The sequence below is a fragment of the Crocodylus siamensis genome, chromosome 6, assembly GCF_052110815.1.
Source record: "Crocodylus siamensis isolate JL-2025a chromosome 6, ASM5211081v1, whole genome shotgun sequence".
NCBI classification, from domain to species: domain Eukaryota; kingdom Metazoa; phylum Chordata; order Crocodylia; family Crocodylidae; genus Crocodylus; species Crocodylus siamensis.
Genome location: NC_143400.1, coordinates 47,612,969 through 47,632,698, shown reverse-complemented (window position 1 = coordinate 47,632,698; position 19,730 = coordinate 47,612,969). Strand labels below are relative to the sequence as shown.

The 19,730-nt window shown below is 43.8% G+C and overlaps 2 protein-coding genes across 3 annotated transcripts; both read left to right on the top strand.

The window, feature by feature from the left end:
- Nucleotides 1-3,523: 3,523 nt before the first annotated feature.
- LOC149862686 (olfactory receptor 14L1-like) lies at nt 3,524-7,983 on the top strand. 2 transcript variants are annotated; one of them, XM_090051697.1, is made up of 2 exons: nt 3,524-4,429; nt 7,960-7,983. In XM_090051697.1, exons 1-2 carry the CDS (start codon nt 3,524-3,526, stop codon nt 7,981-7,983), a joined length of 930 nt encoding a protein of 309 aa, XP_089907823.1. The 2 variants fall into 2 exon arrangements, with proteins under 2 accessions (XP_089907823.1, XP_089907822.1); XM_090051696.1 differs by lacking the exon at nt 7,960-7,983 and having other exon boundaries at nt 3,524-4,480.
- Nucleotides 7,984-12,600: 4,617 nt separating this feature from the next.
- Nucleotides 12,601-13,527, top strand: LOC149862685 (olfactory receptor 14A16-like). Its single transcript, XM_090054056.1, has one exon. It carries the CDS (start codon nt 12,601-12,603, stop codon nt 13,525-13,527), a length of 927 nt encoding a protein of 308 aa, XP_089910182.1.
- The last annotated feature ends 6,203 nt before the right edge of the window (nt 13,528-19,730 follow it).

Sequence of the window (19,730 nt, the reverse complement as noted above, 5' to 3'; positions counted from 1 at the left end):
CCCCTTGGCTTGCCTCCCATCTCAAGTGGGTTGATCGAAAATAAACTAAGGGTACTTCAGTTCAGACTACAGGAGTTCTGACTTGGCTTTAAAACAACTGGACTCATCTTCTGGTGTAGCAAAACCCCCAGTTTTTCTTTTTTTTAATACATACATACATATACATATACATATACATACATACATATATATATATATGAATGATAGATGTGCATTTCCTTCCCCAATTATTTCTGGCTTTTCTTTCTCTCCCTCTCTATTCCCTATAGACAAGCATAAGCGAGCTCAGACTTAGGATAAGCTTTAACATTTTTATTTTGGTAGCAAGTTTTTGGTTTTGGATATCTACTGTTTTATACTGTATTATTATTAGGTTTGTACTGCTTCTTACTGTTGTATATTGTATTATTATCATTTTCATATTGATTTTTATTGTTTCCTATGGATATTGTATGGTTTAGGCCTGTGTTTGTAAGTGAACCAAGGTCACTTCAAGTTTCCATTTTGTATGTCAAGTCTCTGTCTTGTGTCCTCTGCCCAGGCATCCCCTGCGTTGCAACTGTATGAGTCACGTATCCCTCCCATGTAAATTGGTTCCCGGATGAATGACAGTGATTGGGAATGATTGACATACAATGGTAGCAGGCCTCTACTGAATGGCCTGTAATGACTGGGTCATCACCTCACATTGATTCATCCAGGAACCACGGACCTCACCCAGGAACAGAAACAAGAACCCAGCATTTGAGAGAAAAAAGACCCTGCAGAACCAGCAACTCTACCATTGTATCCCACCATTACAGGTACCCAAAACTGCACATCCCTGCACGGAGCATGCATGCTCAATACACCAGGGGCTGACCCTTGCCTGGGCATGCCTCCTGTCACTAGGGTCACACAAGGTCTGCCCCTATAAAAAGGGGCAGTGAGACAGACCCAGTGGGACGCCTTCATCTGGACCAGCACCATGCCACACCACCTATCCACCCAGAGGCCCTGCCAGCAACCCCCTCTAGACAACATCTACTAGACAAAGACCCCTTTCCAGCCTGGATAGGTAGTTATCACCCCCTACCCCCTCTTCAACCAAAGACTTGGACTCTGCTTCTCTTCCCTACCTGGACTCCAACCCTTCCACTGAGTCTCTTTCTCCTGCTGCCATTGTGACGGCGTGTGTGTGTGTGTGTGTGTGTGTGAACCAATAACTTCATGGGGCTGTGTAGTGTGTTGTCTGTGTAATAAAACTGTTATCTGGACCCCTAAGTTGGGTTTTGCTTTACTATGGTTGGGCCCTCCTCCAATCTCTGTCCCTCACCCCTCTAACTTCTGTCTCATTTCTCCCTCTCCCGCTTTTGGCTCACTGCCACCTCCAACACCTGTCCTGAGCTCCTCTCTGCCTCCAACCCCCCTGTTTCTTTGCTACTGTCTCATCTCCATTGCCTTTTCCTTTTCCCCTGAGCAACAAGGTTTCTGCCTCAGTTTTTTTCCTGGCTGTCTCCTTGCCACCACTTATCTACCCCTCCTCCCAATATCTCAGTTGTCTGCCTCTGTTTCCAGTCCCTGTCTACCTTAAGTAAACCTTCAGTTCCTTCGCCAGCTTCTCTGTAGTTCACCAGTTCTAATCCTGGTTCTGGCAACTTTCACTTCCTACGCTTTCTCTCACCTGAACTATCCCCCAGGTAACCCCAAGCAGACTAATACACACTGTACCATCTAAATTAGGAACTTACCTGTGTGTATGTGTAGGTGGGTTGTATGTGTGGGAACTGGTGAGTGTGTGCATGATATATGAATTAGTGATCTGTGTCTAACTTTTGGGGTGTATAGTGTATGTGCTTGAATTGGTGATAGGTATGCATGTACCTAGGCTGATTTGGTTGTGTATGTGCCTGAGCTGGTAGTGTGTGTATGTATGCACCTAATTGATTTGTTTGTATATATGCAATTGTGCCACACCCTCCTGTCTAACAGCGCAATATTGAGATCCTGAGAGATGGCCTGACCCCACAGGGCTACACTGGCACTTTACCACTTTGCTGGATAAGAAACCCATTGCTTTGAGGGTCTCTATGCAGAGAACCCATGAGGTTTAGAAGTATACAGGAGAATTCCTACAATGTTTGTAAGTGCTGGTAAGCTGGGTTACAGGGTTTGTGGGTCCAGGTCAATATGATGCTGAATGATAGAAGGGCTTCAGGAACAAATTAAGCCATTCCAAATAAGGCAAATAAAGAAAAAAAAAGGTAGAGAGATAAAAGGATAAAGGAGAATATGGGAGACGGGAAGCGGGGGGCGGGGCGGGCTGTGAATAGCACAAATTATCTAACTGACTATCTTTCTGTCTTTCGGCCTATGAATGCATAATGGAACATAAGGGTTGGAAGAGACCTCAGCAGGTCTCACCCCTGATCAAAGGAACACCATCTAGAATCTAGGTCATTCCAGCCAAGGATTTCTCTGCCCTAGTCATAAAAACTTCTAAGAAGGGAGATTCTACAAGCTCGCTGTATAGCCTGTTCCAGTGCTTTCATACCCTCCTAGTAAAAAAAAGTTTTATCTAAAATATAACTTAAGCTCCCTTCACTGCAACATTAATGTAGTAATCTATGTATTTAATTTGAACTAATAAAGTTCAGTTCCCTTGCTCATTATCCCTTGATGTGGAATGCATTTTTTTGAGGGCCCCCCATGCAAAGTAGTCCTAAGGTGGTGCAGGGTAGTGGATACCATCAGAAAAAAGGGCAGAACATTGAGAGAAAAATAAAAGACATAGAAAAGTATCCAGAAAGTGGTAGGCATCCAATGGAGGGACCTAACTTAGAATAGTGAAAAAGAGAAATTAAAGGAAACTTCAATGAGGTGGGGAGGGAGTTGGAAAGAAAATTTGTTTCATTTTCCTCTATGACCACTTAAGAATGTTTATTTAACATAGGTATATGTTGATGGCTAGAAAATGGTATTTTCATATATCAGCTTGTCTGTTTGCCAGTCTCTTTTCTCAGAATAGGAATGATATAGGTCAACAGGAAATGTTGTTGATAAAACAGACTACATCACAATCTGATCTAAGGTGCTTCACTTTACTTTTTGTGAAATGGAGACACTGTTATTCCTTTCTCACTATTCCCATCTCTCCTGTCCTTCAAAACCAATGGTCCTGATGCACCTTGAATCTCCATGAGTGTAAATGCTTATGTGTCATAGTGCTCAAATAATTCACCCTTGGCCCTCTGTTATTTGGGGTGTGGGAAGGTGCTCACCAATCAGAGTATGTTTATTTTACCCTTTTGTTACCTCCTACAATTATCCAAGAGTAACTTGGTGGGGTGATGGCACACCAAGTCCTCCTGATAGAAACCAGCAAGACTGGTTAATGCAGCCAATAGAATAACATCAGGGAAGACTCTGCCTCTAGGAGATTCAGTGGATTTTTACAGGTGGACAGTTTTATGAAGAATCTAACTGTTGGATTTTGTATCTGTCATTCCATCTACAGGCAGCCCACAATGGTGCAAGGAAGAAAATGTCCAACCAAAGCTCTGTGTCCGAGTTCATCCTCCTCAGATTGTCTGATGTTTGGGAGTTGCAGATTTTGTATTTTTTCATGTTCCTCGTCATTTACCTCACAGCCCTGGTGGGTAACCTTCTCATTATCATTGCTGTAGTCCTTGACCAACATCTCCACAACCCCATGCACTTCTTCCTAATGAACCTGTCCGTCATGGACATTGGAGCCATTTCTGTCATCATCCCCAAAATTATGGTCAACTCTCTGCTGAACATCAGAACAATCTCTTATGCTGGGTGTGCTGCTCAAGTTTTTTTCTTTATCTTCTTTGCTGGAGCAGATTTGTCCCTTCTCACTGTCATGGCGTATGACCGCTATGTTGCCATCTGTAAGCCATTGCACTATGAGATGGTCATGAACAGAAGAGCATGTGTGCAAATGGCATCCAGTGCCTGGGTAGCAGGCATACTCAATTCCATCATGCACACTTGGAACACGTTTGCATTGAACTTCTGTGGAGGCAATGTGGTGGACTTGTTCTTCTGTGAAATCCCACGGCTCCTCAAGCTCTCCTGCTTGGACACATTTTTTAGGGAACTCTGCTTGATATTATTCAGCATCTGCTTAATGTTGGGCAGTTTTATTTTCATTGTTGTGTCCTACATTAAGATTTTCACTGCAGTGCTAAGAATCCCCTCAGAACAGGGCCGGCATAAAGCCTTCTCCACCTGCATCCCTCACCTCACTGTTGTCTCCTTGCTTGTCTTTTCTGTCACTTTTGCATACTTCAAACCTACCTCCAACATCCCATCAGGGCTGGATCTCGTAGTGGCTGTCATATATTCAGTAGTACCTCCCACAATGAATCCCATCATTTATAGCATGAGAAACAAAGAGATTCTTGCTGCTCTGAGGAAACTGGCTCACTGTCTGTTCTTCACTGACTTCCAGGTGCCCATCTTTCTCAAATGAACTTGCTGTCCATCTGTGCATCTTGGGAAGTGTCAAGTATGTCTTTGAGAAATAGCAACAACACAAATGAGTTAAATTCTTCTCAGGATGGTTTCATGACCAATGCAAACCAAAGCTCAGTCTTTTCTTCAGGCTTGTAACGTAGAAGTGGCACCACTGCAAAAAAAACAGCGTGAACTGCCTTGTAAGAGTGATATGTGTGAAAGAAGGACTAAATTTAAACATTTAAAGCTAGATCTTCACCAAATGTTCATGACTCCATTGAGTTGGATGGAAACTGACTGATTGATGCTGTGGGAGGATGTACTTAGTGACTATAGTGGAACTGCCTCCATTTCCACCAGGGGAATCATGCCTCCCAATTTAAATATGACGTAGATCTTACATATATGTATTTGTCCCTCTTATACTTCTCCAATACTCTCTAAGATGAAGTCTAGTTTATATTTGGCAGATATTCACAGAGAGCCAATTTTGATATCAAAACAGTTGGTATAAACGTACTCCCCACCCTTTGAGGATTCTGCATGATTATGTGGTTTGAATCTTGCTGTTTCATTGTAAATTTCCCATGATCACACATGTGCAAGTGACATTACATATGGCATTCTTTGCTGTGTTTTCATGCTTAAACAATATAAGAGAAGCTGTGTTTCTTGTCCTGACTTCGTACATGAGGAATTTTCTCTTGGCTTGGTTACTGATGTTGTGTCTGACATACATGCAAGAACATGGGTATTGCATTGATTTAGCCCTTCAAAGTTATTTGCAGTTGATCAGCATCAGTACATGGGGTTGGTAGAGGGCAGGGAGGGAAGAATCATGCAAACCACAAGGGAGCAGTGAGGAGGTGAACAGAGTGTTTCCCTTTGCCTGCTTTCTGCATTGAAGCTGAATTATTACTTCTGTGGCTGCTGCTGCAGCAGTTCTGTGGTGTATACTGCTTCTCATCCCCATCCTTTAATATATAAAATAATGAGTGCAGGGCTGAGAAAGCACTAGCAAAGATCTGGTGAGGTGGCAGTCTTGTCCCCTTCCCCACTGATATGCAATGGTGTGTGGTTCCCTGGTTAATGAAGCCTCTCCTGTGTTCAGCTCCGATAGTTGGACTGTGCAAGGCTATTCCTGCCATTGGAAAGTTTCAGGGTGAGTTTATTTTGTTACTGAGTCATGTTACTTTATATACCATTTAACTTCTTCTATCTCTTTCCCCATCTGCCACATAGACATTTCAAACAGGGTAGACTTTTGAAAAAGCACCAGTAGGCCAGAATTTTAAAGGCCCAGACTTCCAGAAAAGTTTTCATTCTGAGTTCCCATGGTTTGAAATGTTTAGCCAGGCAAGCTCTTAAGACACCCATGGTTAAAGTGAACACTCACTTATATCATAAAAATAGCATTCACCATTTGCAAAACCCAATACATTCTGATATTAGAGGTGTTTTTCCAGCTGATAGAAAGGTGTCTTCTAATTCATATTGTAACAGCCAGCCCTCATCTGTCTGCACTTCAGCACTGTCCCCTGCCTTGTTATTGGGTGTCTTCACATTACCTCTCTCTAGTTGTTAGGACCTGATTAGGGCCAACTGCAGTGCCTTGAAACTGAGGGGACAAAGTCAGTTTCCATGGTACCAAATATCTGGGACCAGTACCAGAAGTTGCCACTTTGCCTTAGTACTTGTAAATTTTATTACCTAGAGCACGGAGGTGGGAGTGACCCACAATGCCTTGACCCAAACATTAGCTACGGAACTATCAAATGCCCTCTTGAATAGGGACCAGCAACATGTGTTTTAACTGATCAATGAACCTTCTTCATCTCCCGGCTTGTAAAATATGAGTGGGCACTTCTGAAAGTTCATTATGACTAGTGATCAGGCTGGCCACACAGAAACCAGACTGAGTTTGTTGCCAACATTATGATGCCAGCTGTATCTCCCATTTCAAAGCCCTAGATCTACTGCTAGGAATCAGTAATCTGTCCCAAGAATATAAACTCCAATCTTGTCTCAACCATTCATCTTGCAAAAAAGGAAGAAATAATTCTTTATAAAACCATGGGATTAATAAACATTAACCTATTGGATGAGATCCCAATAGATGACTAAATGCAATTCTATTCCATCCTGTTAAAGTCCAAGAAAAAACCCCCAAAACATTATATTAAAAGCATACTAGGCCCTTCCCTTCCTTGCTTCAATGTTTGACAAAATCTTAAGACTAATATGAAAAAAAGTTTACAAACCAACTTACATATCTTCAGGATGTATATTTTTCAAGAATTCAATTATAATGATTACCTTTAAGGGCCTATGTCCATAAGGTGTCTATTTGGTGGACTAAACCATTGGACAGTGTCTTGCTCTGGCTTTCATCAAGTGTTAGTTACATTTTCTCTAGGTAGAAACCATGCATAATGCAAAAGGAAACAAACAGACATCTCATAATCCTTCTGTTGGGATTTAAGAAAATTCCTGATATGTAGGCTTTATTATTCCATTTCTTTCTGCTAAGCTACATGGTGAGCACAGCTGTGAACCTCTTAATTGCTGACTGAATTATGACTGATCAGCATCTTACCAGACTCATGCCCTTTCTTGGGGGAAACTTGTGTTTCTTTGAGATCTGTTTTACCTGAGGCTTTCTGCCCAGGATGCTGGTGAGTTCCTGAATGAACTTAACAGAAATATAATTTAGTGTCTGGTTAGTGGAATTGCAATTCTTTCCTTTTTTGGAAGGTTCAGAAGGTTTACTTGCTGTCTCTGATGCCTTCTTATTGTTACTTAGCATTATACGAGCCTCTGTATTGTATCTCTCTCATGTACTGCAGTTTCTGCCACCATCTTGTGAATAGGGCTTGGAGAAGTGGATTCTTAGGTAGCTGCACCCTACCTAATTGGCTTTCCAACCAATGTGCTTTGGCTCCACTGAAACTGATGATTTTTAAATTTGGGGGGGGTGGGGAATCTTCCGAGTTAATCAAACCTCTCCTGTTACAAAAGCCAGTTTGGCTTCCTACTTGAAAGCACTTTGTCAACACTCTCCACATTGCCTTAGTTTCTACTGATGCTGACATCCTGTGCTTGGATCCTGGTAACAATTCAAAGCTACCTTTCAGAACCAGGAAGGAAAAAGGACTTTTGAATTACTCTTCCCACCTCATGGTGGTCAGCACTTCCAGTGGAACCTTTATAGTAGATTATTTGGTATGAAATGCCGATGGATAGGAAGACATCAATATAGTTTCCCTCCCTGCCTGCAGTGGGGCATTGGTATGAATTTGCAGTCCCCCTGGCATGGTATATACCTTCACGTTCTCTGGATTTAGAGGGTGTGTTTGTCCTCTGAGGTTAGTAACCTGACATTACTGTGGTGTTGGAATTGTCAACAACCTTTGGCATGATAGCCTTCTGCTTTAAGCACTCACCCAGAAAGTCCTGGAAAATAGCTGTAAGACCATAGCATCTGTATCTCAGAAGAGTGCCCACATCAACGCAATCTAGATCAGTCTGCGGAATGTGGCATCCTTCACCAACACCACTGCCATCAAAGCCTTCAAGCAGAAGCACCTTGGGTTTGCAAGGTGCCTGTCTGCCAAGCTCAGCCGGCAGTCATTGAATCTCTGGGGGGAAACCAAGTTGGTAAGGGGCCCATCATGGGAGGTGAAACTGTGGAGGCTCAGTAGATCCAAACATGGATCATAATCCCCAAAGTGAGTACACACAACCCCTCCAGGTGGAGGAACCAAGACATACATGGAAGATGCATACAATCAACTGTTGTGCAGCAGATGCTTGTATGGGGAAGAGGTAGAAGATCAGGAGGTCTTCAGGCCCCAGGGAAATCCTAGAGAACTAAAGATGGTTTGCCGTCAGAAAGATAAGCTAACCATATCCAGAGGGATCATTCTGCTGAATCAAAGGCTGCAGTTGTCTCAAGTTACATACCTCTCCTTTGCCACCTTGTATCACAGAAGCATGAAGGTGCCATTATAGCAGCCATATTCAGTGTGTTTGAAACACTGCAGCAAGAAAAAGAGATCTGAGCACAGTGTTCATTAGCAGGGATGGTGTGGGTTTGGAGACAGCAATGTAAGGGATGATGTGTCTTAGGAACCTGGAATTTTTGCAACCTGGAATTTTTGCAACACCATGTCCCTTGTTCTAAAGAAGCCTGCTGCTCTGTGGCTAAGGGGCTAAAAAGTCCTGTATGTGGCTTGTCTGTCTCAAAGCATGGAGGCCTAGAAGTGAGTAGAAAGGAAAAGTGCCTTGGACCCAAAGCATTTCAAACAAAATACATGAGAAATGGTAAACCAGTTCTAGGGGGGCACAATGCTGTTTCATCATAATGTTTCCCAAACATATCTAGTCCTGGCCCCTAGCCAGGTGCCTGACATAGTTATCCAAGTCAGCTGGCACCTTTGCTTAGGCTTTGTTCAGGACTCCTGGGAATGCGTGTCTGGAAGGATATTGGGCTAGACACTGATAAATACTCTTCCACTGCATAGAGGTTACCTACACAAGCCATTTGCAAACTGAAAGCAATCTCAGAATATTTCCTGAAGGTGCATTGCCACGTATGTAGACTGATAAATAGTGAGAGAATAGGGATTGATAAACAGGGCAGAGAGAAAGAGAGGGACACAGAGAGAGATCTTGTCAGTGCATACATATCTGGAGAGATGGGTAGATTCCAAGAACTCTGGTGTTTGAAGTGGGAAGACATCTGAACAGGGACAAAATCTCACACAGAATTACAGTAAGTTTACTTTTGGTTTCAGAGCTACTATGGGATTATAAAAGGCATGTAATCCCTTCTACCTGGGATGGTTTAGTCAAGCTACCCTACTCTGAGGAATGGGCAATCCTGATAGCCCCATGAAGCTCCTTACAGCCCTACATTCATATGACCCTCCGATCCTAAGTCTGATGTAAAGACCAACCACTCAAGGACACTATGTATTCTTTCCAGATTTTTCTTGTCAGCTGAATTTTAAGTAGAGAAAAATTAGGGCTTTTCTACCTGTGATGCTCTGGTAGGTTCGCAGTCTAAGTTAAGTTTTTAGGTGGTTTAGTTGAACTTCATTAATTGGACAATTTTCCTTTGGCTTCCTCCTGTCTAATGTGTACTGAGCCAAAATAAATAAACACTACTTCAATGCAGACTACAGGACTTCTGGCTTGGCTTTAAAGCAACTGGGCTAATCCTCTTGTATTTCACCACTTTGCTGGATAAGGAGCCTATTGCTATGTGGGACTTTATGTAGAGAACCCATGAGATGGCCCAAGGCAGTAGTTATTTTCAGAAAATGAAGGTGGAAAGATTTCTGCCTGGTTACATCCGGTAGAAAGGCATAACAATAACAAAGATTATTCACGTATGTCTATACCAGATTTTAGAAGTATATAGGAGAATCGCTACACCATTTCTACATGGTGGTAAATTGGGTTAGAGAATGTACATGGCAGATTGTAAAAGCCAGGTCAATGTAATGATAAAAGACAGAAGGGCAGCAGGAATAAACGCAGCCATGCAAAACAAGGCAAATGAAAATGGGTAGAGAGAGGAAGGGAGAATGGGGTGGGGGGGGACTGCTAATAGTACAGATTATCCATCTGTCTGTCTCTCTGTTTTTCTCTCTATGATAGAATTATAGAATATTAGGGTTGGAAGGGATCTCAGGCAATCGTATAGTCCAACTGCTGTACAAAACAGGGCCTTCCCAAACTAAATCATTCCAGCCAAGGATTTATTTACCCTCGTCTTAAAACCTCTCAGAAGGGAGAGTCCACAACGTCTCGGGCTAGCCTGTTCCAGTGCTTTACAATCCTCCTAGTGGAAATGTTTTCCCTAACATGTAATAGGCCTGTGCAAAGCTGCTGCTGAATCTCTGAATCAGCCAGGCCCATCCCCCAGCCCGGCAATGGCCCATGCCTGCCCCAGCTCCTGGCTCTTTGGAAAAAGAAAAGACCCGGTGCTCACAAGGTGCTGGCAGGCAGGGGAGCAATCCCTGCTGCCCCCCACTGCATGGGAGGCTCTGCACAAGCCCTCCAATCCCCCCTCGCTCCTCCAGCCCCACCTCAGCCAGCTCTGGCCCTTTAAGGAAAAAAAACTGGAGAAAAGCCCCACACTCACCATTCCTGCAGGCAGGGATGGGGTGGGGGGAGGTGATTCCTGCTGCCCCTCACTGCCCCGCATCCCCCTGAAGCCCCAAGACTGCTGCTGTAGCAGTGAGTCCCACAGGTTTCCTCTGTTTTTTTTTTCTTAAAGGGCTGGAGCCAGTCTGGGGCAGGGCAGCTGTAGGTTGGCTGGGGGAGTGTGCAGTTGTGGGGGGGCTCATGCAGAACCTCCCCATACAACATGGGGAAGTGGGGGTCAGCAGGGATTGCCCCCCTGCCTGGCAGCACCCGGTGAGCACCAGGGGTTTTCTCCCCTTCCCCAGCCCCTCCTGCCCTGCCCCTAGTATTTACCAGCTCAGAGTCAGCTGCAGCTCCGTGCTGCAGCCACCAGGGTCTGCCAGAATCCTTGAAGCTCTCTGAATCCTTTCTGATTCAATTCAGACCTTTTAATTGGCCCCCTGATTTGATTCAGATTCAGAGATTTGGTCACTAAATCGGGCCGAATCGCCTCTGAATCGAATCACCACCTGAAGCTTCACACAGCCCTAATATGTAACCTAAGCTTCCCTCACTGCAACTTGAATCTGTTGATCTATAATCTGAACTAATGTTCAGAGCTGTTCAACTGGATCTCATTACACCCATGTGCAGACACCCTGAGTGAAACCTCATTTCACTGTGAAAAATTGGGATGCTACTTATATTACCTGGTTGTTAGATCATTTTGCTGCAAAGTGGCAGATACAGTATCAAATCCTCTCTGGGTGGTAGAATCTATACCCCACCTTGTCTTGATCCCTGAGACTAAGCTCTTGGGCTAAGAGGGAGGGTCATGCACTTTGTTGTCAAATTATTTCCTGTAACATACTTGTAAGGACTTGTCTGTTATTTTGCATGTGCATGGTAAGCCTGTTTTGAAGGGGCGTGTTTTTGGGTTTGGTGCAGTATACTGAGCATACCCAGTTGTGACAGACAGACAGAAATGGAGTTAGGTGGCTACTTACCACTTCAGCACATTATGCTGAAAAAAAACCATTTGGCTCTTGTAATCACAACAGAGCAGCTTTACTGCAGTTTGGCTTCCCTCCCCTCCTAAGTGGACTGAGCCCAATCAAACTAAGCTACTTTGAACTTCAGTTCCCTCGAACATCATCCCTTTAGGTGGAATTTTTTTTTTCAGGGAGCCCATCCAAGGTAGTCCTGAAGTAGTGCAGGGCAGTGGTTATCATCAGAAATAAAGGGCAGAACATTGAGAGAAAAGGCAAAGGCACAGAGCTGTAACCATGAAGTGGCAGACTCTGATGCAGGGACCTAACATACAGAACAGTGGGAAAGAGAAAATAAAGGAAACAGAGAGAAGGAGAGAGAGAGAAAGAGAGAGGGACATGTGTTCCTCGTTTCTCTCTGACCACTTAAGAATGTTCATTTAACATAGATATTTGTCTGCTTGTCTGTTTGCCAGTTCCTTTTCCCAGAAAAGGAGTGATGTAGACAATTATGAAATGGTGATAACAGACTAGATCAACAGACTAGATATCAGACTAGATAAACAGACTAGATCAGGGTCTGCCCCGGTGCTGTGGTTAACCTTTTGTGACATGGGGTCACAGATACAGATCTGTCCTGTCATCTAAAACCAATGGTCCTGGTGCTCCTTGAATCTCTCCTGATGTAAATGCTTTTGTGTCACTGGGCACAAATGATCCACCCCTGTGCTGTGTTAATTGGGGGGATGCTCATGTTCAGAATGTGGTTATTTTACCCTTTTGTTAACTCCTGCAGTTAATCAAGAGTAACTCAATGGCATGATTACATACCATATATTTCTGGTCAAAAACCAGCAGGAGCTAAATTCAGCCCACTGACTAGCATCAGGGAGGGTTCAGTATCTAGGAGATTCAGTAGTTTTTTTCAAGTGGGCAGTTATATGGTCAATCTAACTCCGGGCTTTTGTATCTATCAGTGCTTCTGCAGGTAGCCCACAATGCTGCAAGGAAGAAAATGTCCAACCAGAGCTCTGTGTCCGAGTTCATCCTCCTGAAATTCTCTGATGTTTGGGAGTTGCAAATTTTGTATTTTATCATGTTCCTAGTGATTTACATCACATCCCTGTCAGGGAACCTTCTCATCATCGTGGCTGTATTTCAAGACCACAGTCTCCACAACCCTATGCACTTCTTCCTGATGAACCTGTCCATCCTGGATTTGGGAACCGTTTGTGTCATCATCCCTAAAGCCATGGCCAACACCCTTCTGGACAGCAGAACTATCTCCTCCACTGGGTGTGCCACCCAAGTTTTTTTCTTTCTTTTCTTGGCAGGAGCAGATTTTGCTCTTCTCACTGTCATGGCATATGACCGCTACATTGCCATCTGCAAGCCCTTGCACTATGAGATGGTCATGAACAGAAGAGCATGTGTCCAAATGGCATCCAGTGCCTGGGTAGCAGGGATGCTCAACTCTATCATGCACACTTGGAACATGTTTATAGTCAGCTTCTGTGGAGGCAATGTGGTGGACTTGTTCTTCTGTGAAATCCTTCCACTCCTGAAGCTCTCCTGCTCAGACACATATTTCAGGGAACTCTGTCTGATACTATTCACTATCTTCTTAATTTTGTGCTGTTTTATTTTCATTGTAGCATCCTACATTCAGATCTTCAGTGCAGTGCTGAGAATCCCCTCAGAGCAGGGACAGTATAAAGCCTTTTCTACATGCCTCCCTCACATTATTGTGGTGTCCCTCCTTATCTTTTCTGTCATGATTGCATACTTCAAACCTACTTCCAAAACCGCATCTGGGCTGGATATCATAGTGAGTATCATATATTCAGTACTGCCTCCCACAGTGAATCCCATCATCTACAGTCTGAGGAACAAGGAGATCCTTGCTGCTGTGAGGAAACTGGCTTACTCTGTTGTTCCCTGACTACCAGCTGCCCAACTTTCCCTAGTAAACCTGCTGTTGCTCTGTGACTTTTTGGGCAGCATTGGGTATGTTTTTGACTAATAGCAACCATACAAGTGAGTAGGTTGTTCCTAGAAATGTTTCATGACCACCGGCAAACAAAAGCCACAACTTTTCTTCACGCTTGTAAAAAAGGAGTGGTGCCATTGTAGCAAACAGTGTGAACAGCCTGTGTAAGACTGATGTGCATGCGAGGAGAACTAGATCTCAACATATAGACCTAGATCCTAAGCAAATAAGCATAGGTCTATTGAGCTGGACTGAATCTGATTGATTGATGCTGTGGGAGGACCTAAATTAGTGACTTCTGTGGAGCTGCCTCAATTTCTGGCAGGGGGAGTCAGATGTACCATTTTTAATCATTGAATGGCGATTTAAACCAGGCAAGGATCTAGCATATATGTCGTTGTCTCCCCTATTGTCTACTTTTGTGTAAGCTGCAGCCCACTTTTATTTGGCAGATATCCCTGCTGAGTGGATTTTTATTGCAAAATGACTGGCATAATATGCTTTCCACACTTATGCGTTTCAAACCTTCTTTTTCATGTTAAGTTTCCCTTTATCCTACATGTGCACATGGAATGAAGAATCCTCTTTTGATAGTGTTTTCATACTGAAATGATACATCAGAAAGAGGGTTCTGTATCCTTGGCATCTAGCCTACCTGTGGCTATGAATATCAGTAGTCTTTTTGTGGCTTGGATAATGATGCTGTACGTGACAAATAGCAAGAGGCATGGAAAGTTCCTTCAGCACATGGGGCTGGTGCGAGTCAGTCAGGGAGAAATTCTGCAGGCCATGACAAACGAGAGAGAAAGGGGGACAGACTCCTGACTCTGCCTTTTTTTGGCATTCAAGCAGCATTGCTACTAGGGTGGCTGCTGCAGCAGCAGCCCTGTGGTGTATATTGCCTCTCATTTCCCCCTTACCTAACAGATATAATACTGAATGCAGGGGGGGTATAGTGCATCCCCCACTGTGGGGTTGCTGTTCTTCTCCCCCTCCACCTTGACACATGATTGTGTATGGTATTATAGCTTTCCAACTCCTATGTTTGGGAAGTGCAGGGCTATTCCTGCCTTGGCAAAGTTCCTGGGAAAGGGTAGGGTGATTCTGGTACACCCTTGAGGATGGCACCAAAGGCTGGTACCCAGCTTTCCCCACCCCAGTTGTTTTACTTTATATACCAAATAGCTGCCTCAGTCTCTTTCCCCATCTGTCACAAAGAGATTTGAGAATATGTAGACTTTGAAATGGACCAGAAGGCCAGATTTTTAAAGGTTCATATTTCTGGAAAAACCTCCATTCTGAGTGCCTGCTGTTTGAAAGGAGATTTAGATGCCAACATGCTTACTAAAAGAAGCTGCTTAAACTGAGACCTCATGAATATCATGCAATACGGGTGCCTACTAATTTATGTGGGAACAACCTGCCCTCATCTGTCTTCATGTCAGTAAGATGCTTTGCCTTTTTACTGGGTATCTTCACTTTGCCTCTGTTTCTAGATAGTAGCACCTCATGAAGTCCTATTCCACTGCCTTGAAACTGAGGGCACCTAGTCAGTTCCCAGGGGGCCAAATAGCATAGCATTGCCAGTGGCTGAGAGGGGTTAGGAGGATTAAGTGCTTACACCATGTGTCAGGCAGTCTTCTGATAGTCCATTGCACCTGCCATGTGCACCATAGAACACATGGAAGAAAACTCTTTTTAAATGAAAAGACGCATGCTAGGATTCTTGTTTTTTACCATTGAAAAAGGCACCGTGATTGCTTTCCAGGGCTTCCTTAATATGCCCCTACCCTTTTCTACAGGTCAAGGTCAAATGTCTGCCCAAACTCAGTAGATCATCCACCTAGCAGTAACTTGACCCCAGAGGGACTTGACCTCCCAAAGTGTAGGTCATTTTTTTGTGAACAAGCATATTACACTTGTGTAAGTTTTTAGCGTGCCTGTCTCTTGTGTTACTATCTTGCTAATGACTAAACTGGGTTTGTTCTGTGTTTTTTTGGGGGGGGTTATTTGTTTGTTTGTTTTGGTGAGTCCTGTAAAGTCAACTGTAGTTGGTCTAATTTAACATTAATTTTTACTCATGTTTTAACCACCACTGGAAAGTCTGTAAATACTTTCTGTATCCAGCCATTGTATGTCATCGGCCAAACTCAACCAAGAAATTATTTAGACTAAGGCTTTCCAACTGGTGTCCTTAGCTGCTACCCAGCCAGCTCTTTCCCCATCACTCCAATTGCAACAGAAGTAAGAGTCTCTAGGCTCCCTTTTCCTACTAAGGCTTCTGCTGCTTGTGCCTCCACTCCTTGGGTGGGGTCAAGCAGGAGATAGTAGGTACTCAGTTCAGTGATTGGCCGTGAAGATGGGGTCCCAGTGCAGTGATGGTGGGACATGAGTTCACAGCTCAGTGGAGGGGCTTGGGTTCCTTCTTGTGCTGTGCCTGGGAAGCTCATGGCCCAACCTACTGCAGCCCCATTGTTTTAAGTCATCAGGGCATTTCATAGTTTCATAGCTGTCAGGAGCTGGAGGGGGCCTTGAAGATCACTGGGTCCAGCCCCCTGAACATGGACAGGAAAGACTGCTGGGATCTGGCCAGTCATCACATAGAAAAGTTGGATTGCCCTGACATAGTTGACAGTAAGCTACAAGGCCACTTGAGTGTAATAATTTTTTTTTGCTATCTGCTCTGCAGCATGTTTATAAATGAACTACATGTCATGCTATTGCAGAGATTATTTAATAAATCTCAGCTGGACAAATAAAAATTAAAACCTGTTCTCTGTAAGCTGATCAACTGAACATAATTTTGAAGGAATAAATCAGTGCAATACTTCTCTTCAAATAACTGCTAGACATTACAGCCTCCTGTTAAAACTAGCTGCGCTCCTAGAAGAACATTAAGTGCTTATGTAGCTGGGCTGACTTCCCATCCCTGGTGCAAGACATTTTGACCATAGTACTGGGGATGGGAAGTCAGTCCAACTGGACTGACACCCTGTGCCCAGCCCGATCTCGTGCCAGGGATGAGAAGTCAGCCCAGCTGGACTGACTTCCCATCCCCAGTACTATGGTCAAAATGTTTCAACTTTTTAAATGTTTTGACTAGCCTCATTTTGTTTTGGGCTCTTTTGAAGCCCTTTGTTTCATTTTGACCTCAAAATGAGTTGAAACAGTGTCAAAATGAAATGGCTGGTGAAATGTCACACAGCCCTAGTAGTCAGTTCCTAGGGCTCCAAATAGCATAAAATTGCCAGTGGCTGAGAGGAGTTAGAAGGAATAAGTATCCATGCCATGTTTCTGGAATTTTTTTTGATAGCCTCTAGCATCTGTCATGTTTGCCTTAGAGTACATCTAAGTTTTTGCAAATGGAAAGTTTGTGCAAGGCGAAAGCTCTAGGCCAGGAGTCTTGTGTTTTACCATCAAAAGGGGCAGCATGACTCCTCCATACAGGCTTCCTAAACATGCCTCTACCTTGTTTGACAGCTCAAGGTCTAATGTCTGCCAGAGACCAACACACCATCCAGACAGCAGTAACTTGACCCCAGAGGGGCTTGACCCCCCATAGTGTAGGGCAGTGCATTCTGGGTTTACTCCTCATTTTCACTGGTGCACAAGGAGATTATACCAGTGTAAGAGCTTAGTGTGCCTGTCCCTTAAATTACTACCATACTAATGACTAAGTTTAATTCGGCCCATTTTGTTTGGTGAGTCCTGCAAGGTAACATGTAGTTGGTCTAAGTTCACATCAATTTTATTCATGTTTTAATCAACACTGAGAAGTCTGTGAGTCAGGAGTGAAAGCCTTTGCATCCCCTTCCCTCCTCAGGCTTTTGTTGCTTGTGTCCAACTACTTGAGTGGGGCAGGTAGGAGAGGGTGGGTGCAGAGTTCAGTGATAGGGGGTGGAGATGGGGTCACAGTATAGTGGTGGTAGTGGGGCATGAGTTCACAGTTTGGTGGAGGGTGGGATAAATAGCTGTACTGTGCCCAAAAGGCTCATGACTCCCCCTTATTGTGACTCCACTTCTGCAGTCTGACTCCTTGTCACATAGAAGTGTTGGACTGCCCTGACTTAGTTGACACCAGGATACAAGACCAGTTTTCTCCAGTGCATTTTTTTATCCCTTCTGCAACCTGTTTACCACTGATTTTTTTTCTTGTTTTTACAAAGCTTTTTTTTTTTTTAATAAATCCCACTGGGACATATTAAAATGAAAACCTGTCCCTTGTTACATGAGCAACTGAGCATAATTTTGAAAGCCTAAATTACTGCAACACTTTTCTCCACATAACTAAATTAGGTTAAAAGCTCCTGTTATACCTAGCTGTGCTCTTAGGAGCACATTTAAGTGCTTATGTAACATTTACAAATGGTTCTAACATTTACAAGTTATAACATTCACAAAAGTTTATATCACTTTCCAGGCACTTCCGAATATCCAACCCTCTCTTTGAAGAGTCATGATGCCAGTCTCATATGAAGCATTCAGCTAGGAGGGTGGTACAGGTTGCTTAAAGTATTCTATTATAAATCTGTGGCATGTTAGGCAGTGATAGATAGACCAGTTTCAGTGAAGTCACAGGTTAAGGCTTAATGCCATCTCTGACCTGGACAACTGTGGAGTGCCACTAGAGGGTCTGGTGACCAGGAGTATAGCCAGGAGACAGGAATCTATTGAGAAGCCAGGGGTTAACCATGACAAGAGCTTGGAGCCCAGGGAAGTGTGTCTCCATGGTCTCCATATTCGCACCACACTCTGTTTTGGCAGCCATTTTTCCAGGAGTGTGAAAGGCTGAGGAGGAAGGACATGCCACCACCACCCCCGCCCTCTGCAATTCTCCTGTCTACTGATGAGGAATGTGGATCTGGTTAAAAGGTATAGACCTTTGAGGTGAAGGCTGTGTTCCTGGCTCCCAGCTTAGCAGCGTGGATCAGAGCTCTGGCAGTCCTTGGAGCAGCATGATGCCATATGAACTAGGGTGATAACCATGGGGGGCAGATGGCTTTGTTAGTTTGGGGCTAATAACATCCCCTTAGGTAGTAGAGCTTTGGATCATGGGAAGTTGTTCAGGGGAAGAGGGTACTGGAGCTATGCATCCTGGGGTGCTGGATGACTGCAGATTACACATTTTATCTCCACGGAGCTGACTTATAATACCCTAGCTTGAGCTAGATAGAACAGTTCAAAGATAACTATTGCCCAAGGTTGCACTTCACCTCCACTGATTTTTGCGGCTACTCCTTTAAGCTTAAAAAGATTGTCTCTTCACACTTAACATTTTGGTGGCTGAAGTATTTTAGAGGCCAGGGGTCAGAGGAATTTAGTGCACATTGTTGGGGGTGGGTGGGTCACTGAGGAACTCCCCAGGCACTCGATGATTCCTTTCTATGCCTTGACGGCTGCTGAAGAGTTCAGGAGGAGTAGGACGGTAGGAATGCTAGGAATGGTGCATCTTAGGATGCTGGAAGTCTCCAAATTGGTCCTTTCTGTGAGTCAAATACTCAGATCCCACTGAAAACTAGCTAATTAAAAAATCAATGATAATCCTCCCTTGAAGCAGCATAACTTTAAAAAGCCTAAAAGGCATGTAGCACTAGTTATGGAGCCCAAATATGCACTCTTTCACATTTTAACCACACTTCACAAGAATTATTTGAAACATGTAATCTCACTCTTGGTCTCTTAACAACCAAGTTAGCACTGAATTGGATTTACCCTCAGGGTGGATTCTTGGTGTGTGTAGTGTGAGCCTGAACCAGTATACCTATTTCTCCCAGCTGCCAGAAAACACAACAATGTCACTTAGATGTTCAGTATCATACTAGTGTGCATCAGACATAGGTACTGCATTATATTTGTCATAGTCAAAGCAGAACCAGATTGTTTTGCCTGGTTTTGGAACTAAGATGACTTGGGCTGCACCATTTACTTATTGATTATTAATTTCCTCCCATATGCAATATATTTGGCAGTTCTCTCTTTAATGTTTCCCATAGTCACTTGGGTCTAAAGGATAACCTCTTTTGGAAGGGACAACCAGGTTTTAGGATGAAGTAATAATTAAGTAAGATGGTTCTTCCTGGCTTTGTCATAAAAACACGCTGAAAATTTCCTCAGTAGGTCTTGAGCTGCCTTCTGCTGAGATATGGATAAATTGT

What these genes read in the sequence shown, in the direction of transcription:
- LOC149862685 (XM_090054056.1), top strand. Translation starts at nt 12,601, where the DNA reads ATGTCCAACCAGAGCTCTGTGTCCGAGTTCATCCTCCTGAAATTCTCT.
- LOC149862686 (XM_090051696.1), top strand. Translation starts at nt 3,524, where the DNA reads ATGTCCAACCAAAGCTCTGTGTCCGAGTTCATCCTCCTCAGATTGTCT.